This window comes from Rhinoraja longicauda, chromosome 4 (genome assembly GCF_053455715.1).
Source record: "Rhinoraja longicauda isolate Sanriku21f chromosome 4, sRhiLon1.1, whole genome shotgun sequence".
In the NCBI taxonomy this organism is placed as follows: Eukaryota; Metazoa; Chordata; class Chondrichthyes; order Rajiformes; family Arhynchobatidae; genus Rhinoraja; species Rhinoraja longicauda.
This window is the reverse complement of record NC_135956.1, coordinates 89,065,741-89,084,197: the sequence shown is the minus strand read 5'-3', so window position 1 is coordinate 89,084,197 and position 18,457 is coordinate 89,065,741. Positions and strand designations below refer to the sequence as shown.

At 49.1% G+C, this 18,457-nt stretch overlaps 1 protein-coding gene across 2 annotated transcripts in view; it reads left to right on the top strand.

Moving 5' to 3' along the window:
* The first annotated feature begins 5,715 nt into the window (after nt 1-5,715).
* The window catches only part of LOC144592960 (activin receptor type-1-like), a 45,476-nt gene continuing 32,734 nt past the window's right edge, over nt 5,716-18,457 (top strand). The window contains exons 1-2 of one of the 2 annotated variants that reach the window (XM_078398337.1): nt 5,716-5,944; nt 17,467-17,546. In XM_078398337.1, coding sequence (XP_078254463.1) covers nt 17,480-17,546 — 67 coding nt within the window. In that variant the 5' untranslated portion in view covers nt 5,716-5,944; nt 17,467-17,479. Of the gene's footprint in view, nt 5,951-17,466; nt 17,547-18,457 lie in introns of both variants that reach the window. The other variant, XM_078398338.1, reaches the window with a different exon arrangement.

Below are 18,457 nucleotides of genomic sequence, written 5' to 3'. Positions count from 1 at the left end.
ATATTTATAGTGTATATGCTATTTAATTTTTCTATGAAGGTTTTGATATACAACTTTATGAAGTGCCATATTAAAGTATTAATGCATGATAACTGATGGACCATTTTCAAATTAAATCATTTCTAAAATGTGTGACATTCTATTGTCAAGCTGAATGTTGTGTGCCATCTTTACCTCTATTTTTGCTCTTTATTTTTGTACTTGGTGCACACATAAGCCTATCTTTTATATGAAGTCAATTTTATATCTTCAATATTATGTCATAGGTGCCTTCCAGAAGATTTTGTTTTACAATGGAGGATGTGCAAAAATCTGATTTTTGTCCATTTTTAGATTTTGTGATCTTGCAGGCACTTAATGTAGACAATTTACCACAGTACAAGGACCAATTCTCCTTGGGGGGGGGGGGGGGGGGGGGGATACCAGTATTTATGTTATACATGTTAATTCTATTAAAGAAGTATTTTAAATAATTGAAATAGTTTTCTTTTGCTGTTGATTCTTAATGGTTATTTACAATACTTGTGTACCTCCTCTATCCACATCTGAGTGTCACTTTATTAATTGTTACAGGTAATATGGGAATTCTCATGGACATGACATTTCCATGTATTCTTTATTGCAGTGTAGGCACCTAGCTGTGTCTGTTTGTCCCAATCAAGTGGTTAGACTCTGAAAGACCTGAATAATCAAATTCCATGTCCCTCAAAATCAGGGAGCAGATGAGAGTAAAAGATACTGAAGTGCACCGTAACTATTAACCAATCATTTTTTTCAAAAACATTCGTGAACTGTAACCACTCTTCCAACGTTTGTTTACAAATTGTACCACTTCTATAAAGTACCAGCTACCCCAGTGACTTGTGCAGGAGTCCTGGCCTTGCAGTCATTCTATATTTCAAAAATATTCTTTATAGGCAGGTACATGAAGGTACATGCCTTTTCTCTGCATTCATTGTTCCATCCAGTCAATATGTTCTCTTACAATGTGTCAATGCTGCTTGTGTTTTCAAGTTGGCCAATGTATCTGTGAAGCTTTTGAGAAGCTGATCACAGGGCCAGCCCCTCAAGACTGTGGACTATAGTTCTTCTCCACAAGCCTCTGCATTGGCTGCACTGAGCTTCAGTGCATCTCAGCACATGCTCTTGCACATTGGACAGTTGGAGGCATCCACCTCCTTGCACTTACCGAGACAGGTTTGACAATAGACAATAGGTGCAGGAGGAGGCCATTCGGCCCTTCGAGCCAGCACCGCCATTCACTGTGATCATGGCTGATCATTCTCAATCAGTACCCCGTTCCTGCCTTCTCCCCATACCCCCTGACTCCGCTATCCTTAAGAGCTCTATCTAGCTCGCTCTTGAATGCATTCAGAGAATTGGCCTCCACTGCCTTCTGAGGCAGAGAATTCCACACATTCACAACTCTCTGACTGAAAAAGTTTTTCCTCATCTCCGTTCTAAATGGCCTACCCCTTATTCTTGAACTGTGGCCTCTGGTTCTGGACTCCCCCAACATTGGGAACATGTTTCCTGCCTCTAGCGTGTCCAACCCCTTAATAATCTTATAAGTTTCGATAAGATCCCCTCTCATCCTTCTAAATTCCAGTGTATACAAGCCTAGTCGCTCCACATATGACAGTCCCGCCATTTCGGGAATTAACCTAGTAAACCTACGCTGCACGCCCTCAATAGCAAGAATATCCTTCCTCAAATTTGGAGACCAAAACTGCACACAGTACTCCAGGTACGGTCTCACTAGGGCCCTGTACGACTTGGTTTCTATGTGTTGGAGTTTGGATGGCAACTTGATTGGCATGTCCTTGAGGGGTATCAATAAGTGGAAGGGAATGTGGAAAAATCTAAAACTAAGTGCCCCAGTTGACAAACAAGAGGTCATCCTTTGAGGCGATTTTGTTTTTCCTTTTGGAGCCCGAGTCTTCAGAATTCTCTTCCTCAGTGCATTGTGAAAAGCAGTCTTTGAATATTTTAAGGGAAAGAGTAGATCGATACTTGACAAGCAAAATGGTGGAAGGTTACTGCAGAAAGACTGGATTGCTAGTTGAGGTCACGATGAGAGCAGACAAAATCATGCTAAAAGGTGGGCGTGTTGAAGGAGCTTACTCCTGCTCCTCATTTGTACTCTTGTGTTTTTCCATATCTGGCTTGATCATCGCACAGATGCTCTCTGACCTGAATATTTCCACCATTTTCTCTTTTTATTCCATCAGCGAAATGCTATTCCCCAGAAATATATGCTGCTGCAATCATGTGGGCCCTTATTCCTATTTATTTGATCGCAGGATATGATCATTGCTTACAATGCTGCATTTACAATCCCAATTGACAAGCTCCAGATTTAGAAAACATCTTGAAAGCCAGGGCACAGAAGATGAAAAAAGCTATTGAAGTGCACCATAAATATTAGTATAAGAAAATAACTGCAGATGCTGGTACAAATCGAAGGTGTTTATTCACTAAATGCTGGAGTAACTCAGCAGGTCAGGCAGCATCTCGGGAGAGAAGGAATGGGTAACGTTTCGGGTCGAGACCCTTCTTCAGACTGATGTCAGGGGGGCGGGACAAAGGAAGGATATAGGTGGAGACAGGAAGATAGAGGGAGATCTGGGAAGGAGGAGGGGAAGAGAGGGACAGAGGAACTATCTAAAGTTGGAGAAGTCGATGTTCATCCAAAATGGCGGCGCTGCCATAGCAGCTGCGGCTTACCTGCGGTCCATTTGTCTTTGTGTTTTTGTTGTTTTTTTGTCTTAATTGTAGTTGTGATGTGGTGTTTTTGTGTTTGTGTACTATGTGTGTATGTGGGGGGGAGGGGGGGAACTATAAAATTGTAAATAGGTGTCCCTTCCGAACGGAGACCCGACCTTTGTTTTCTGGGCCGTGTCTCCGTTCCTGCTGCGGCCTACCATCGGCCCAACTCCTGGAACTGGCTGCCTCCAGGGCTCTGGTTCGCAGAGCCCGCGGATCGGACTTACCATCACCGGAGCCGGCCGTCCTCGGAGGCTGCGGGAGCGGCTGCGACTTGCCTTAGGCTCGGGCCGCGTGGATGCCGACATCGGGAGCTCCGACAGCGGCAGCGTGTTCGCCCGTCCCGGATCGCGGGGCGGGTCACGGACATTTCACCATCCGGCGCGGCCTAAAATATGCCGCGGGATTTTTCTCGGCTGGGCGGAGGCTTCAATGTCGGGAGCCACGACCGTCCCGACGTACAGCAACAGCGGCAGCGTGTTCGCCCGCCCCGGATCGGACTTATCATCGGCGGAGCCGGCCGTCTTCCGAGGCTGCGGGAGCGGCTGCGACTCGCCTTAGGCTCGGCCCGCTGCGGACCGTCCGGCGCGGCCTGCAACCACAACAACCTGACTGCGGGAGAGGACGGCAGGAAAAGGGAAAAGACATTGTGGCCTTCCATCACAGTGAGGAGAGGACTGGAGGAGACTCACTGTGATGGATGTTTCTTTGATGGATGTTTCTTTTTTTGTGTGTTTTTGGGGTTGTGTAATTTTAATGCCTATTTAATGCTTTTATTATTGGACTGTGGGTGACTGAATTTCGTCCAATATTGGATGACAAATAAAGCTATCTTGAATCTTGAATACCGCTGGGCTGCAAGCTGCCCAGGCGAAATATGAGGTGCTATTCCTCCAATTTCCGTTGGGCCTCACTATGGCACTGGGGGAGGCCCATGACAGAAAGGTCAGACTGGGAATGGGAGGGGGAGTTGAAGTGCTCGGCCACCGGGAGATTAGTTTGGCCAATGCGGACCGAGCGCAGGTGTTGAGCGAAGCATCGTTTCATGCCAGACACAGATGAAAACCTTAAATTCCCCCAACAGAAGCAGTTTTATCAACCATGTTGTTGAATCTGGTGCCACAGAGGCAAAGCTATCTGTAATTCCCTGAACAACATTAATAAACCAGGCGTTCTTCCATGACAGTAGAATAGGTTCACAGTTACCATTGCTGAAGTGTGTGAGGAAGTGATCAGGAAAACCAAGATGCTGAGAAAATGGTTTTAACTTTTCTGGGTCAAGATACTTCCATCTTTTTAGATTTTTTTTAGATTTAGAGATACAGGCCCTTCGGCCCACCAGGTCCGCGCTGCCCAGCGATCCCTGCACATTTACACTATCCTACACCCACTAGGGACAATTTGTACATTTGCCCAGCCAATTAACCTACAAACCTGTACGTCTTCAGAGTGAGGGAGGAAACCGAAGATCTCGGAGAAAACCCACGCAGGTTACGGGGAGAACGTACAAACTCCGTACAGACGACGCCCGTAGTCAGGATCGAACCTGAGTCTCCGGCGCTGCATTCGCTGTAAGGCAGCAACTCCACCGCTGCGCCACCGTGCCGCCCTAGTTCCTCTATGTCCTATGCCAGCTGCCATTCTTACTAGTTCCGGCTGCCGAGAAGCAGCAACTGGCTGTGGATGAAGAGGAAGGACTCCAACTGGGCTGCAAAATGACCAGCAAGAGGGGTAAATACGGAGGGGGAGCGCACTTGGGACGCCAGGTGTCGCTGTTGAGCACTCTGGAGGTGTCGTGGGCCCAGCAAAAACACACCGAGGAAGGAAGGTGCCCACTTGATGACCCCAATGAAGTCTTTACCCATACCCCCACTTTACCCATATTAAGAAGGTGCCAATTATAGTAGGGATTGTAATATCAAGTCCTATAAGCTCAACCTTCTCTACTAATTGCACCATTTCTTTCGCCGGAATACTTTCATCATCACTAATCTCAGTTGCCAGGACGACAACGTCTTGCCCTTGCAATCCATGCAAATAATTACCTACCATGATCCCTTTTCATTTCTACCAACTGCATCATGTTCTCAGCTTTTCAACTGAAAGCAACTTCTTGATTCATGCTGCAGCCTAATCCACAGACAAATGGCAATCCCACCAATATTCAGGCATGTGAATTTTCCACGGAATTCCGCGTTTTAAAAATCCTTTTTTGCATGATCTCTGCGTTTTTCACTTTGCCGAATAAGTGGAGCATTCGGATCGAAAAAAATTATAATAAACGATGTATAGACTTGTAATGAACACTTTCTGCTAGAGGTCGCTAGGGGTTCCGCGTGTAGGAGCGGTGGCTGGTGCGCAGGCGCAGGGTGGGAAGCCCGCATCCTGCGTCGCACGATCATCGACCACGCTGCGGAGTGACGCAGCGTGCATGCGTGCACGCCTTTTGCGGGCGGCGTGACGCAACGTGCGCGGTGACGCTCCTCGGCGCGGCGACGGGCGGAATGACGCAGCGTGCGTGCCCTGTCTGAATGAATGTCTGGATGGATGAATGAATGAATGAATAAGTGTATTGGCATATACAAGGAATGTGCCTTGAATATTGACCTCTATCTTCAAGCAAACCTTGTATCCCCTCTCTCTCCATCGCTCTCCCACCCAAGTTGTACCACCTTCAATGTGACGCTCGGTGCGGAAGGAGTGCGCGGTGATGCTCCTCGGCGCGGCGATGGCAACGGCGTGACGCAGCGTGTAACGCTCCTCGTCGCGGCGACCGGCGGACGGAGTGACGCAACGTGCGCGGTGACGGTCGGAGTGACGCAGCGTGGCGCGGTGACGCTGCTCGGCGCGGCGACGGACGGAGTGACGCAGCGTGCGCGATGACGCTACTCGGCGCGGCGACGGACGGAATGACGCAATGACGAAGCGTGCGCGGAGACGATCCTCGGTGCTGCGGCGGCGGACGGAATGACGCAGCGTGCGCGGTGACGCTGCTCGGCGGCGGCGGCAGCGGCAGCGGGGCTAAAGTTTGGGCTGATCCGGAGAGAAAGGATCGAGCGGCGGATCCCCGGCGCTGGGCCCCGCCGCCGCCACAGCAGACACCGCCACACCGCCACAAGGTTGGCGCAAAGCGGAATGAAACGCACCGAGCGCACGGTCTGGTAACGGGACGGACACGGTAAATGTGAGCGGGCGGCGGGCGAGGGCGGGGCGGGCGGGCGGTGGGGGAGGGAGGGAGGGAGAGAGACCTGGCCCTGGGTGGGTGGGTGGGGGCAAGATGGTGGGGGAGGAGAAGGACCGGATGGGACAGTCTAGGGAGGAGGGATGGGGGGGGGGGGGATGGGGAGAGAGAGAGAGAGAGAGGAAGGATGGATGGGGAGGGTAGAGGGGAGAGAAAGGATGGGTGGAGGGGAGTCTGGGGAAGGAGATCGTGTAGAGGGAATGGGTTGGGGTGGGGAGACTGGGGACAGGGAATTAGATGGGGGACGAGAGAGAGAGAGAGAGAGGGTTCAGACCAGGGAGTGGGAAAGAGAGGATGGGAGAGCCGGGGGGGGGGGGGGGGGGGAAGAGAGGATCAGTTGAGACGGGAGAGTCTGGAGTGAAAAAGAGGGAGGTGGGGGAGTATAATCCCATCTCCCTCTTCCCTTCTCCCACCCTCTAGCCAGGGAGACTGGGTAGGCGATGGAGAGAGACGGGAGCGGAGGGAGGTACACAGGCGGGTGGGGAGAGGAGGGTAGAAAGAGGCAGGGGAGATTGGGGAGAGGGAGTTGAGTGGAGACTGGAGAGGGAAAGAGATGGGGAGTGGTGGAGAGTGGAGGGAGAAGAGAGGTTGTGTGAGGGAGAAATGTGAGGTGGAAGAGATAGGGGGAGACTGATGATTGGAAAAAGAAATGGCAGGGGGGATGGGTGAAGGGAGCGAGAGCAACAGGGTGAAGGGAGAGAGATGGGGGTAGGAATGGAGAGAATGTCACCTGTTCATTCCCACTACAGAAGCTGCCTGACCTGCTGCATATAAGATTATTAAGGGGTTGGACACGTTAGAGGCAGGAAACATGTTCCCAATGTTGGGGGAGTCCAGAACCAGGGGCCACAGTTTAAGAATAAGGGGTAGTCCATTTAGAACTGAGATGAAGAAAAACCTTTTCACTCAGAGAGTTGTGAATCTGTGGAATTCTCTGCCTCAGAAGGCAGTGGAGGCCAATTCTCTGAATGCATTCAAGAGAGAGCTAGATAGAGCTCTTAAGGATAGAGGAGTCAGGGGGTATGGGGAGAAGGCAGGAGCAGGGTACTGATTGAAAATGATCAGCCATGATCACATTGAATGGCGGTGCTGGCTCGAAGGGCCGAATGGCCTACTCCTTGCTATTGAGGGCGTGCAGCGTAAGTTCACTAGGTTAATTCCCGGAATGGCGGGACTGTCGTATGTTGAAAGGCTGGAGCAATTAGGCTTGTATACACTGGAATTTAGAAGGATGAGGGGGGGTCTTATTGAAACATATAAGATAATTAGGGGATTGGACACATTAGAGGCAGGAAACATGTTCCCAATGTTGGGGGAGTCCAGAACAAGGGGCCACAGTTTAAGAATAAGGGGTAGGCCATTTGGAACGGATATGAGGAAGAACTTTTTCAGTCAGAGAGTGGTGAAGGTGTGGAATTCTCTGGCTCAGAAGGCAGTGGAGGCCAGTTCGTTGGATGCTTTCAAGAGAGAGCTGGATAGTGCTCTTAAGGATAACGGAGTGAGTGGGTATGGGGAGAAGGCAAGAACGGGGTACTGATTGAGAGTGATCAGCCATGATTGCAATGAATGGCGGTGCTGGCTCGAAGGGCTGAATGGCCTACTCCTGCACCTATTGTCTATTGTCCTGCACCTATTGTCTGTCTATTGTTACTCCAACAGTTATTTTTGCTGAGGTTTTCAGCATTTGCAATCTCTTGTGCCCCGAGGGTAGTGTGTGAATGTGTTCTTCCGCAGATGTTGCCTGACTTGGTTTTTCTGGCATTCCAGATTTTCAACATCCACAGTACTTTAGATTTGTTTTTTGTGGGATTGTGTATGTTGTGTGCTTTTAATAAAATCGAGTAATGGTGATAAATTATATGTCCAAGGTTTGAAAGCAATGCTTATATATATATATATATATATATATATATATATATATATATATTTAAAGCAATCCTGAGAGTAGCAGAATCTGGTTTAGTATTTTAAAAAGAAAGATATTTTTACCTGAACTTAGAAATGTGAAAACATCTGAAGAAGGGCGTCAATTATTGGGACTAGCTTCTGAAAGACAAGAACAGGGCAGCCTAGATGGGGCGCAGAGATGTCCGGGCAAGAAGAACCAGATTTGAGCAGAAGATAGACACAAAACGTTGGAGTACCTCAGCTGGACAAGGGGCCACAGTTTAAGAATAAGGGTTCGGCCATTTAGAACTGAGATGAGGGAAAACTTTTTCAGTCAGAGAGTTGTGAATCTGTGGAATTCTCTGCCTCAGAAGGCAGTGGAGGCCAATTCTCTGAATGCTTTCAAAAGAGAGCTAGATTGAGAGCTAGATAGCGGAGTCAGGGGGCATGGGGAGAAGGCAGGAACGGGGTATTGATTGAGAATGATCAGCCATGATCACATTGAATGGCGGTGCTGGCTCGAAAGGCCGAATGGCCGCCTCCTGCACCTATTGTCTATTGGACAAAAGGAATAGGTGTCGTTTCAGGTCGAGACCCTTCTTGAGTCTGAAGACCTGGGTCTCGACCTGAAATGTCACCTATCCCTTTTCTCCAGAGATGCTGTCCGACCCACTGAGTTACTCCAACCTTTTGTGCGTATCTTCGGTTTAAACCAGCATCTGCAGTCCCTTCTTGCACATTGGAGGAGAAGGCTGCAGGCGAACACTACTTCTCGCACTTCCATCCATATGCAGCACTTACTCGAGGTCATTAAAGCAGTGATATCATGTGGTACTTGATGTGACATTACCTACAGAATTTTTACTGTGCGCTGTGGGAACCATGCACTAAGAATGGTGCAGGTCTGAGGTTGCTCATCATTTATAGACAATAGGTGCAGGAGGAGGCCATTCGGCCCTTCGAGCCAGCACCACCATTCAATGTGATCATGGCTGATCATTCTCAATCAGTACCCCGTTCCTGCCTTCTCCCCATACCCCCTGACTCCGCTATCCTTAAGAGCTCTATCCAGCTCTCTGTTGAATGCATTTCAGAGAATTGGCCTCCACTGCCTTCTGAGGCAGAGAATTCCACAGATTTACAACTCTCTGACTGAAAAAGTTTTTCCTCATCTCCGTTCTAAATGGCCTACCCCTTATTCTTAAACTGTGGCCCCTGGTTCTGGACTCCCCCAACATTGGGAACATGTTTCCTGCCTCTAACGTGTCCAACCCCTTAATAATCTTATATGTTTACAAGTAAGCAGACCAATAATATGCAAGCTTCTGAGGTGAATGATTTAACCCACCGATGCCCTAAAATGTCCTGGAAGGACCCCAATCCATTCTCCCAATTCCAGTCCCCATATTTGATTCACTTTTTTAAAACAATTTAACATACTGCATTCACAATATATCGTTTCCTCTACATCGTAGACACATGTTCTAAATGTAGATAGATGCTCTAAAAAGGGGTGGCTTGTGACAATGAGCTTTAGGTTGCCTGCCACTTTAATTCTTCATTGAACGCTGGTCCACTTGCCTCTCCACTGTTACAAGAACCAATTCAAGCTCGATGTTCATACCACTGGGCTGCAAACTGCCCAGGCGAAATATGAGGTGCTGTTCCTCCAATTTCCGGTGGGCCTCACTATGGCACTGGAGGAGGCCCATGACAGAAAGGTCAGACTGGAAATGGGAGGGGGAGTTGAAGTGCTCGGCCACCGGGAGATCAGTTTGGTTAATGCGGACCTTGCGCAGGTGTTCAGCGAAGCGAACGCCAAGTCTGCGCTTGGTTTCGCCGATGTAAATAAGTTGACATCTAGAGCAGCGGATGCAATAGATGAGGTTGGAGGAGGTGCAGGTGAACCTTTGTTTCACCTGGAAAGACTGTTTGGGTCCTTGGATGGAGTTGAGGGGGGAGGTAAAGGGACAGGTGTTGCATCTCGTGCGGTTGCAGGGGAAAGTGCCTGGGGCTGGGGTGGTTTGGGTAGGAAGGGACGAGTGGACCAGGGAGTTACGGAGGGAACGGTCTCTGCGGAACGCAGAGAGGGGAGGGGATGGGAAGATATGGCCAGTGGTGGGGTCCCGTTGTAGGTGACGGAAATGTTGGCGGATGATTTGTTGGATCCGATGGCTGGTGGGGTGGAAGGTGAGAACGAGGGGGATTCTGTCCTTGTTGCAAGTGGGGGGAGGGGAGCAAGAGCGGAGCTGCGGGATGTAGATGAGACCCTAGTGAGAGCCTCATCTATAATGGAGGAGGGGAATATACACTGGAATTTAGAAGGATGAGAGGCGATCTTATCGACATGTATAAGATTATTAAGGGGTTGGACACGTTAGAGGAAACATGTTCCCAATGTTGGGGGAGTCCAGAACAAGGGGCCACAGTTTAAGAATAAGGGGTAGGCCATTTAGAACGGAGATGAGGAAAAACTTTTTCAGTCAGAGAGTTGTGAATCTGTTGAATTCTCTGCCTCAGAAGGCAGTGGAGGCCAATTCTCTGAATGCATTCATGAGAGAGCTAGATAGAGCTCTTAAGGATAGCGGAGTCGGGGTATGGGGAGAAGGCAGGAACGGGGTACTGATTGAGAATGATCAGCCATGATCACATTGAATGGTGGTGCTGGCTCGAAGGGCCGAATGGCTTCCTCCTGCACCTATTGTCTATTGTCTATTGGTGGGTTAAATCATTCACCTCAGAAGCTTGCATATTATTGGTCTGCTTATTTGTAATGGCACGTTGTTTTGAATCCAGTGTATTGATCTCCATCAATATATAACGTTTATAGAATGGATTTTGGTCATAATGGGCTGAGGTGTCCGTTTGTGTTGGTGGGCGGTGCGCAGTGCAGGGGATAGGCAGCGCTGGGGAGAGAGCGGGCACTAAAGCACCCTCGACCGTTACATTGGGCGCGGGCGTGCAGCGGTTGCCGCAGAGTAAGGTTCCCCCCCCCCCCCCCGGGGAGTTGGATCCACAGCCGCCTGCCTCGGCAACAAGTGGCTCCGTCGCACGAGGCTCCCATTGCTCTTCCCTCCGGGTTATCCAATGAGCTATCATATCATATCATATCATATCATATCATATCATATCATATCATATCATCATATATATACAGCCGGAAACAGGCCTTTTCGGCCCACCAAGTCCGTGCCGCCCAGCGATCCCCGTACTTCCATGGAGTAGACAGAGCAAGCTGCATTACAATAGACAATAGGTGCAGGAGGAGGCCATTCGGCCCTTCGAGCCAGCAACGCCATTCACCGTGATCATGGCTGACCATCCGCAACCAATACCCCGTTCCTGCCTTCTCCCCATACCCCTTGACTCCGCTATCATTAAGAGCTCTATCTAACTCCCTCTTGAAAGCATCCAGAGAATGCCTCCACTGCCTTCTGAGGCAGAGAGTTCCACAGATTCACAACTCTCTGGGTGAAAAAGCTTTTCCTCGTCTCCGTTCTAAATGGCCTCCCCCTTATTGGGGAACTGTGGCTTCCCGGCTTGTGAATTCCCCCCAGTTTAATCCACTCCCAGCCGCTGCTTTGCTTCCCACCCTGAGTTAAGAGCCAGATAGAGCTCTTAAGGATAGCGGAGTCAGGGGGTACGGGGAGAAGGCAGGAACAGGGTACTGATTGAGAATGATCAGCCATGATCACATTGAATGGTGGTGCTGGCTTGAAGGGCCGAATGGCGTACTCCTGCACCTATTGTCTATTAAACATTAATTTTTACCCCCCCTCCCCACATCCGGCTACAGCAGACAGTCGGCAGTATCGGACACCATCCGTCCCCTGTCCACCCCCATGTTTCGTTACTGCGAGGCCTTACTTAGTGGGAAAGTATATTTTTTAATGAATATGGGCAAAGCTGCACAAAGACCATTGAGTATGAAATTGGCAGCAACATGGCTGGACAAGCTCAATGGCAACAGACACGCCAGAGTCTGGCTGGCTTCTGTTAGTGCAGGGCAAGTGCCTGATTTTGGCACGCCAAGATGGTTAGTCAGTTTGTGCTAATTTAAAAAGTATGTGACCGCTGTCTGATTTTTATTCTGCCATCTACCATGCCATGAACTCCCTGATTAGCTCATCCATTCCCACCCCTCCCCAGGTACTTTCCCCTGCAACCGCAGGAGTTCAGTTCAGTTTATTGTCACGTGTACTTGGGTGTGGTGAAAAGCTTTTAGATTTGGATTTAGATTTAGAGATACAGCGCGGAAACAGGCCCTTCGGCCCACCGAGTCCGCGACGCCCAGCGATCCCCGCACATTAACACCGTCCTATACCCACTAGGGACAATTTTCTTTACATTTTACCCAGTCAATTAACCTACATACCTGTACGGCTTTGGAGTGTGGGAGGAAACCGAAGATCTCGGAGAAAACACATGCAGGTCTCGGGGAGAACGTACAAACTCCGTACAGACGGCGCCCGTAGTCAGGATCGAACCTGAGTCTCGGGCGCTGCATTCGCTGTAAGGCGGCAACTCTACCGCTGCGCCACCGTGCCGCCCTTTTGCTGCGTGCTAACCAGCCAGCGGAAAGACTATACATGATTACAATCAAGCCATTCACAGTGTACAGATGCATGATAATGGAATAATGTTTAGTGCAAGATAAAGCCAGTAAAGTCTAATCAAAGATAGTCTGGGGTTCTCCACTGAGGAAGATAGTAGTTCAGGTCTGTTCTCAGGTTGCGGTAGGATGGTTCAGTTGCCTGATAACAGCTGGGAAGAAACTCCCTGAATCTGGAGGTGTGCGTTTTCACACTTCTGTATCTCTTGCCCAAGGGAGATGAGGGAGTGGTCTGGGTGCGACTCATCCTTGATTATGCTGCTGGCCTTGCCGAGGTGTAAATGGAGTCAATGCAAGGGAGGTTGGTTTACGTGATGGTCTGGGCTGCGTCCACAATTTGCTGCAATTTCTTTCTGTCTTGGATGGAGCTGTTCCCAAACCAAGCTGTGATGCATCCTGATAAAATGCTTTCACACGACCCAATAGTTCCTCCCTTGACTCCGTCCAAGGACCCCGACAGTTCTTTCAGGTGAGGCAGGGGTTCACTTGCACCTCCTCCAACCTCGTCTACTGTGTCTGCTGTTCTAGGCATGGACTCCTATATATCGGCGAGACCAAGCGCTGACTGGGCGATCGTTTCGCTGAACACCTCCGCTCAGTCCACCTGGGTTGCTAAACACTTTAACTTCACCTCCCATTCCCATACTGACCTTTCTGTCCTGGGCCTCCACTATCAGAGTGAGGCCCAGCGCAAATTGGAGGAACAGCACCTCGTATTTTGCTTGGGCAGCTTACACCCCAGTGGTATGAATATTGACTTCTCTAACTTTAAGTAATCCTTTGCTTGCCCTCTCTCCACCCTCCCCCACCCTAGTTCTCCTAGTTTCACTGTCCTGATTAATTTTACTGTTTGTATGCCTCGTTGTCACCTTCCCATCAGCCCACAATGAAGCATTGTACATTTCCTTGATCACCGTCTGCTTTGATCTGTCCTTTTCACACCTTGCACCCTCTTTGTACCCTTCTATATCTCAAGTTTCCCTCTCCCCTGACTCTCAGTCAGAAGAAGGGTTTCGACCTGAAATGTCAGATGCACAGGTAATCCAGCATTTTGTGTCTACTGAAAGAGTGAGATCAAGTGAAAAGAATCAGACGATTTGTGAAGGAGGTTCTTTGTTTGAACCATGTTTTGGGATATTTGCAAACTGATTTGCAGCAGAAAGATGGGGCTCCAAGTCTGTCTATTAGAATGTCTACTGATGCTGTACTTAAGGACACCGGTAGCAGGCAGAAGCATAGAAACATAGAAAATAGGTGCAGGAGGAGGCCATTCGGCCCTTCGAGCCAGCACCGCCATTCATTGTGATCATGGCTGATCGTCCCCAATCAATAACCCGTGCCTGCCTTCTCCCCATATCCTTTGATTCCACTAGCCCCTAGAGCTCCATCTAACTCTCTTAAATCCATCCAGTGATTTGGCCTCCACTGCCTTCTGTGGCAGAGAATTCCACAAATTCACAACTCTGGGTGAAAAGTTTTTTTCGCACCCCTCAGATGTAATGGTGAGAACATTTGTGCTGAACATGGATGAACGGTAATGCCATGACTAATATACTAACTAACACATGTTAGTTAAAAACCTTGTTTGAGTACAGTTATCTTTTTGATTAAAAGTTAATATCGGAATTTAAATATGAACAATTTGTTGGCCAGGCCCTCCTGGTTAATTCCTTACAACCCCCTTCTACTTTGGTTCATTGTTTCCAGTCAATTTGCTAATTGAGACCTGAACAGCTTGTCTTTGAACTTTTTTAATTGTTTTCAAAGTAGAAGCTAAAAATGTAGATAAATGGTTACTAATAAGTTATATAACCCTGCATTGTTTTTCAGGAAATGTCTGTATTTTTGAAGTATTTTTACCAATAATGAATGCTCTTGAATAGCAGAAAGGATCTGACTAATTCCACTTTTCGTTTGTTTTGGAACTTAAGCTACAATAAAAATCAAATGTCTGGAATTTTTTGTGACTAGCTCTGGAAGTTCTTCCTTCTCAACTATGTATCCAAGGTTACTTCCTCAAAAAAAAGCTTGACATTTTCATTGATAGGAGTTCAGAACTTACTGCAAAATACACAGAGTGGTCGATTAGAAATTAAGTTTGTGTGTTAAATATGATGCGTGTGATGTTAATGCCCAATGAACCCCTCAAAAAAAATCAGTGCCGCTGGCTAAAAATGTAGAAGTAGCATTGTGGTTGTACACAAAACTATGCCTGCACTCATAGGATGCCAGTAACGCAGTACCCAGAGACTGCAGATGTTCCTCGGATGCAGTGACCTCCCGTGCAGTGGTGCGGCTAATTGTGAGACATGGCAGAAATTTGCTGCTGCTTGCAAAGATCTGTGGCAAGGAGATGGAGTCAATGTGACTTTGACCCCCACGGGGAAAGCCGTCTGGAAAGTATTCCCACAACACGTCATGTGCCTCTGCCAGAGCATTAGAAAAGCGGAATTGGAAATGCGTCCAGCTTGGATCCAGCTAGGGTGTGATGTCCCTGAACACAGAAGGACACGCCATGCTCCAAGGCCCCGAGCTCACTCTGTGCAGCCAATTATTGCTGCACTAATCCATGTGCTAATGGGAAGCTGCCAGCGATGTACGCATTGAGACACCTGTGGTACGAGTATCTTAGCTGCCCAAAGCTCAAACTGAATTCTCCCTGTTGGCTTAAGCATTCTCTTCAACAGTTCAACAGAGCTTTATTTGTCATTCGGTACCAAGGTACCGAACGAAACTACATAGCAGTCACACACAAAAAAGAACACAAGACACATGACCCCAACACAAACGTCCATCACAGTGACTCCAAACACCCCCTCACTGTGATGGAGGCAACAAAACTTCCACTCTCTTCCCCACGCCCACGGACAGACAGCTCGTCCCCGACCGACCCGCACAGTCCCCGCAAGGGGATGGAAGTCCCCGCGGCCGAGTCGCACCGGGCGCTGAGACGTCTCGCGGCCGAACCGGGCGATGGAAGGCCCCGCGACCGAGCCGTGCGCAGCTAAGTCCCGCGGCCGAGCCGCACCGGGCGATGTTAGGCCCCGCGGCCGAGCCGCACCGGGCGATGTTAGGCCCCGCGGCCGAGCCGCACCGGGCGATGGAAGGCCCCGCGGCCAAGCCGCACCGGGCGATGTTAAGTCCAGCGGCCGAGCCGCACCAGCGATGAAAAGTCCCGCGGCCGGGCCGAGCCGCGCCGTGCGATGTTAGGCCCCGCGGCCCGGGCACTGTTAAGTCCAACGGCCAGGCCGCACCAGCGATGTTAAGCCCCGCGGCCGAGCCGCACCGGGCACTGTTAAGTCCAGCGGCCGAGCCGCACCAGCAATGTTAGGCCCCGCGGCCAAGTCGCACCGGGCACTGTTAAGTCCAGCAGCCGAGCCGCACCAGCGATGTTAGGCCCCGCGGCCGAGCCGCACCGGGCGATGTTAAGTCCAGCGGCCGAGCCGCGCCGGGCGATGTTAAGTCCAGCGGCCGAGCCGCACCGGGCGATGGAAGGCCCCGCGGCCGAGCCGCACCCCGCGCCGTGAGGAAGAGACCTAAAAGAGAAAGGTTTCCCCCACCCCCCCACGCACATACACAACCAAAAAAAAACAAAAACCATCCCAACACCGACACACAACAAAAAAAAAAGGAAAAAAGACGAACAGACTGCTAGCGAGCCGCAGCCGTTAGGCGCCGCCACTTCCGCTTGTCACCCAGGAAAGTGGTTGAGGAGCATGTCGCTACTGAAGCTGCCCAGTCAAGTCTCCAGATCTTAAAGTTTCCTTTTAACTAGATGTAAAAATATCAGAATAGCACAAAGTGCACTCAATCATACTGTGAACAGTTCAATGATATCTGGAGCATCCGCTGCTCTAGATGTCAACTTATTTGCATCGGCGAAACCAAACGCAGGCTCGGCGATCGCTTCGCTCAACACCTGCGCTCAGTCCGCATTAACCAATCTGATCTCCCGGTGGCTGAGCACTTCAACTCCCCCTCCCACTCTGACCTTTCTGTCATAGGCCTCCTCCAGTGCCATAGTGAGTCCCATCAGAAATTGGAGGAACAGCACCTCATATTTCGCCTGGGCAGCTTGCAGCCCAGTGGTATGAACATTGACTTCTCCAACTTTAGATAGTTCCTCTGTCCCTCTCTTCCCCTCCCCCTTCCCAGTTCTCCCACTGTCTTCCTGCCTCCACCTATATTCTTCCTTTGTCCCGCCCCCCCTGACATCAGTCTGAAGAAGGGTCTCGACCCGAAACGTCGCCCATTCCTTCTCTCCTGAGATGCTGCCTGACCTGCTGAGTTACTCCAGCATTTTGTGAATGATATCAATGATAGTTGTGGGTAAGATCGTGAATTTAAAGTTAATAGCAGTGCCCGACTAGTCATTTGATGTGCAACTGATGTCAGGACAACCAGGACAGTTCACGGTGGCGCAGCGGTAGAGTTGCTGCCTTTACAGCGAATGCAACGCCGGAGACTCAGGTTCGATCCTGACTACGGGTGCTGTCTGTACGGAGTTTGTACGTTCTCCCCGTGACCTGCGTAGGTTTTCCCCGAGATCTTCGGTTTCCTCCCACACTCCAAAGAGTTTCCTCCACTCTTTGCTTTCTGTCTGTACAAACGGCGCCCGTAGTCAGGGTCGAACCTGAGTCTCCGGCGCTGCATTCGCTGTAAGGCAGCAACTCTTCCGCTGCGCCACCGTGCACACGAGTAATGGTGTCTGAACAGCTTATTTAGCCATGAAGTGTCTAGACAAATGGGAAGGAAATGCTGAGCTTATTTAAAATTGGGTAAACTGAACAGACAACTAACTGTGTGCCATTAGCAAAATTTGGAAATGTGGCACCAAAGCAGCACAGCAAATGATGAATGGGTCACAGCTTAGAGGACACTACAGAGAATGGAAAGAAAATGTTGTACTAAGATGGAAGCATTAGAAGAATAAGAAATAACAACTGTCCTTGTTTTGCAGTAATCTTTTCCTGATGGCCCAATGTGGTATTCTTGTTCTGCTACTTCTGGCCCCAAAGGCCTTTCGATGTGGAGCTGAAGGCAAGTTGAATACCTGGAAACATAACTAAATAACCTCAGCTTCCAGTTTTATTCATTTGTGAATTTGTTAAATGTGTAAGCATTGTTAAAATTATTTTTAGTTTTTAATGATTAAATTAATTGTTAATTATTTTACACTACAGATAAATTTAGTGCACTGAGCACATGTTAACTAATAGCACACTAATATTGATATAAATGGATATTTGATGACTGGTGGGCTGTATGAATAGCCTTTACGTGTATTGCTGACTCGATTTCTTCATCAAATATTTAGCTCTATTTTCAGTTACTGATTTCTTTGAGTTTAATATGCCCTATGTCCTCACAGTTCTTCATTTTCTTTTCAATAATGCACTTTATGGAATATTTTATTTGGTGGTGATAAAGCGTACGTGTTAGATGGTGAGCAAGTGAGAAAAACGGCAACAAAAAGTCTATCGGAATGAGAGGAAAGTAAAAGGAGTAAAGCAGCTTGGATGTGCTTGCGTTCTTTAGTACTGAGGGAAGAAATTATTGATGATAATATCCAATTCTCCATTGCCCGAAGGGGATACAGAGTCAACCATGTATTATGAAACGGAGAGCAGATTAAATATCATGACGGGTCTTTCCTCTGAAGGAAAGCCCCTGACCTGATGCTTCACCTGTCCATGTTCACCTGAGATGCTGCCTGACCCACTGAACTACTTCAGCAATCTGTGTTGTCTTCCACAATAAATGTGGACCCAGTTTTGCAACTATATCTTTGTGCGGCACGGTGGCGCAGCGGTAGAGTTGCTACCTTACAGCGAATGCAGCGCCGGAGACTCAGGTTCGATCCTGACTACGGGCGCAGTCTGTACGGAGTTTGTACGTTCTCCCCGTGACCTGCGTGGGTTTTCTCCGAGATCTTTGGTTTCCTCCCACAC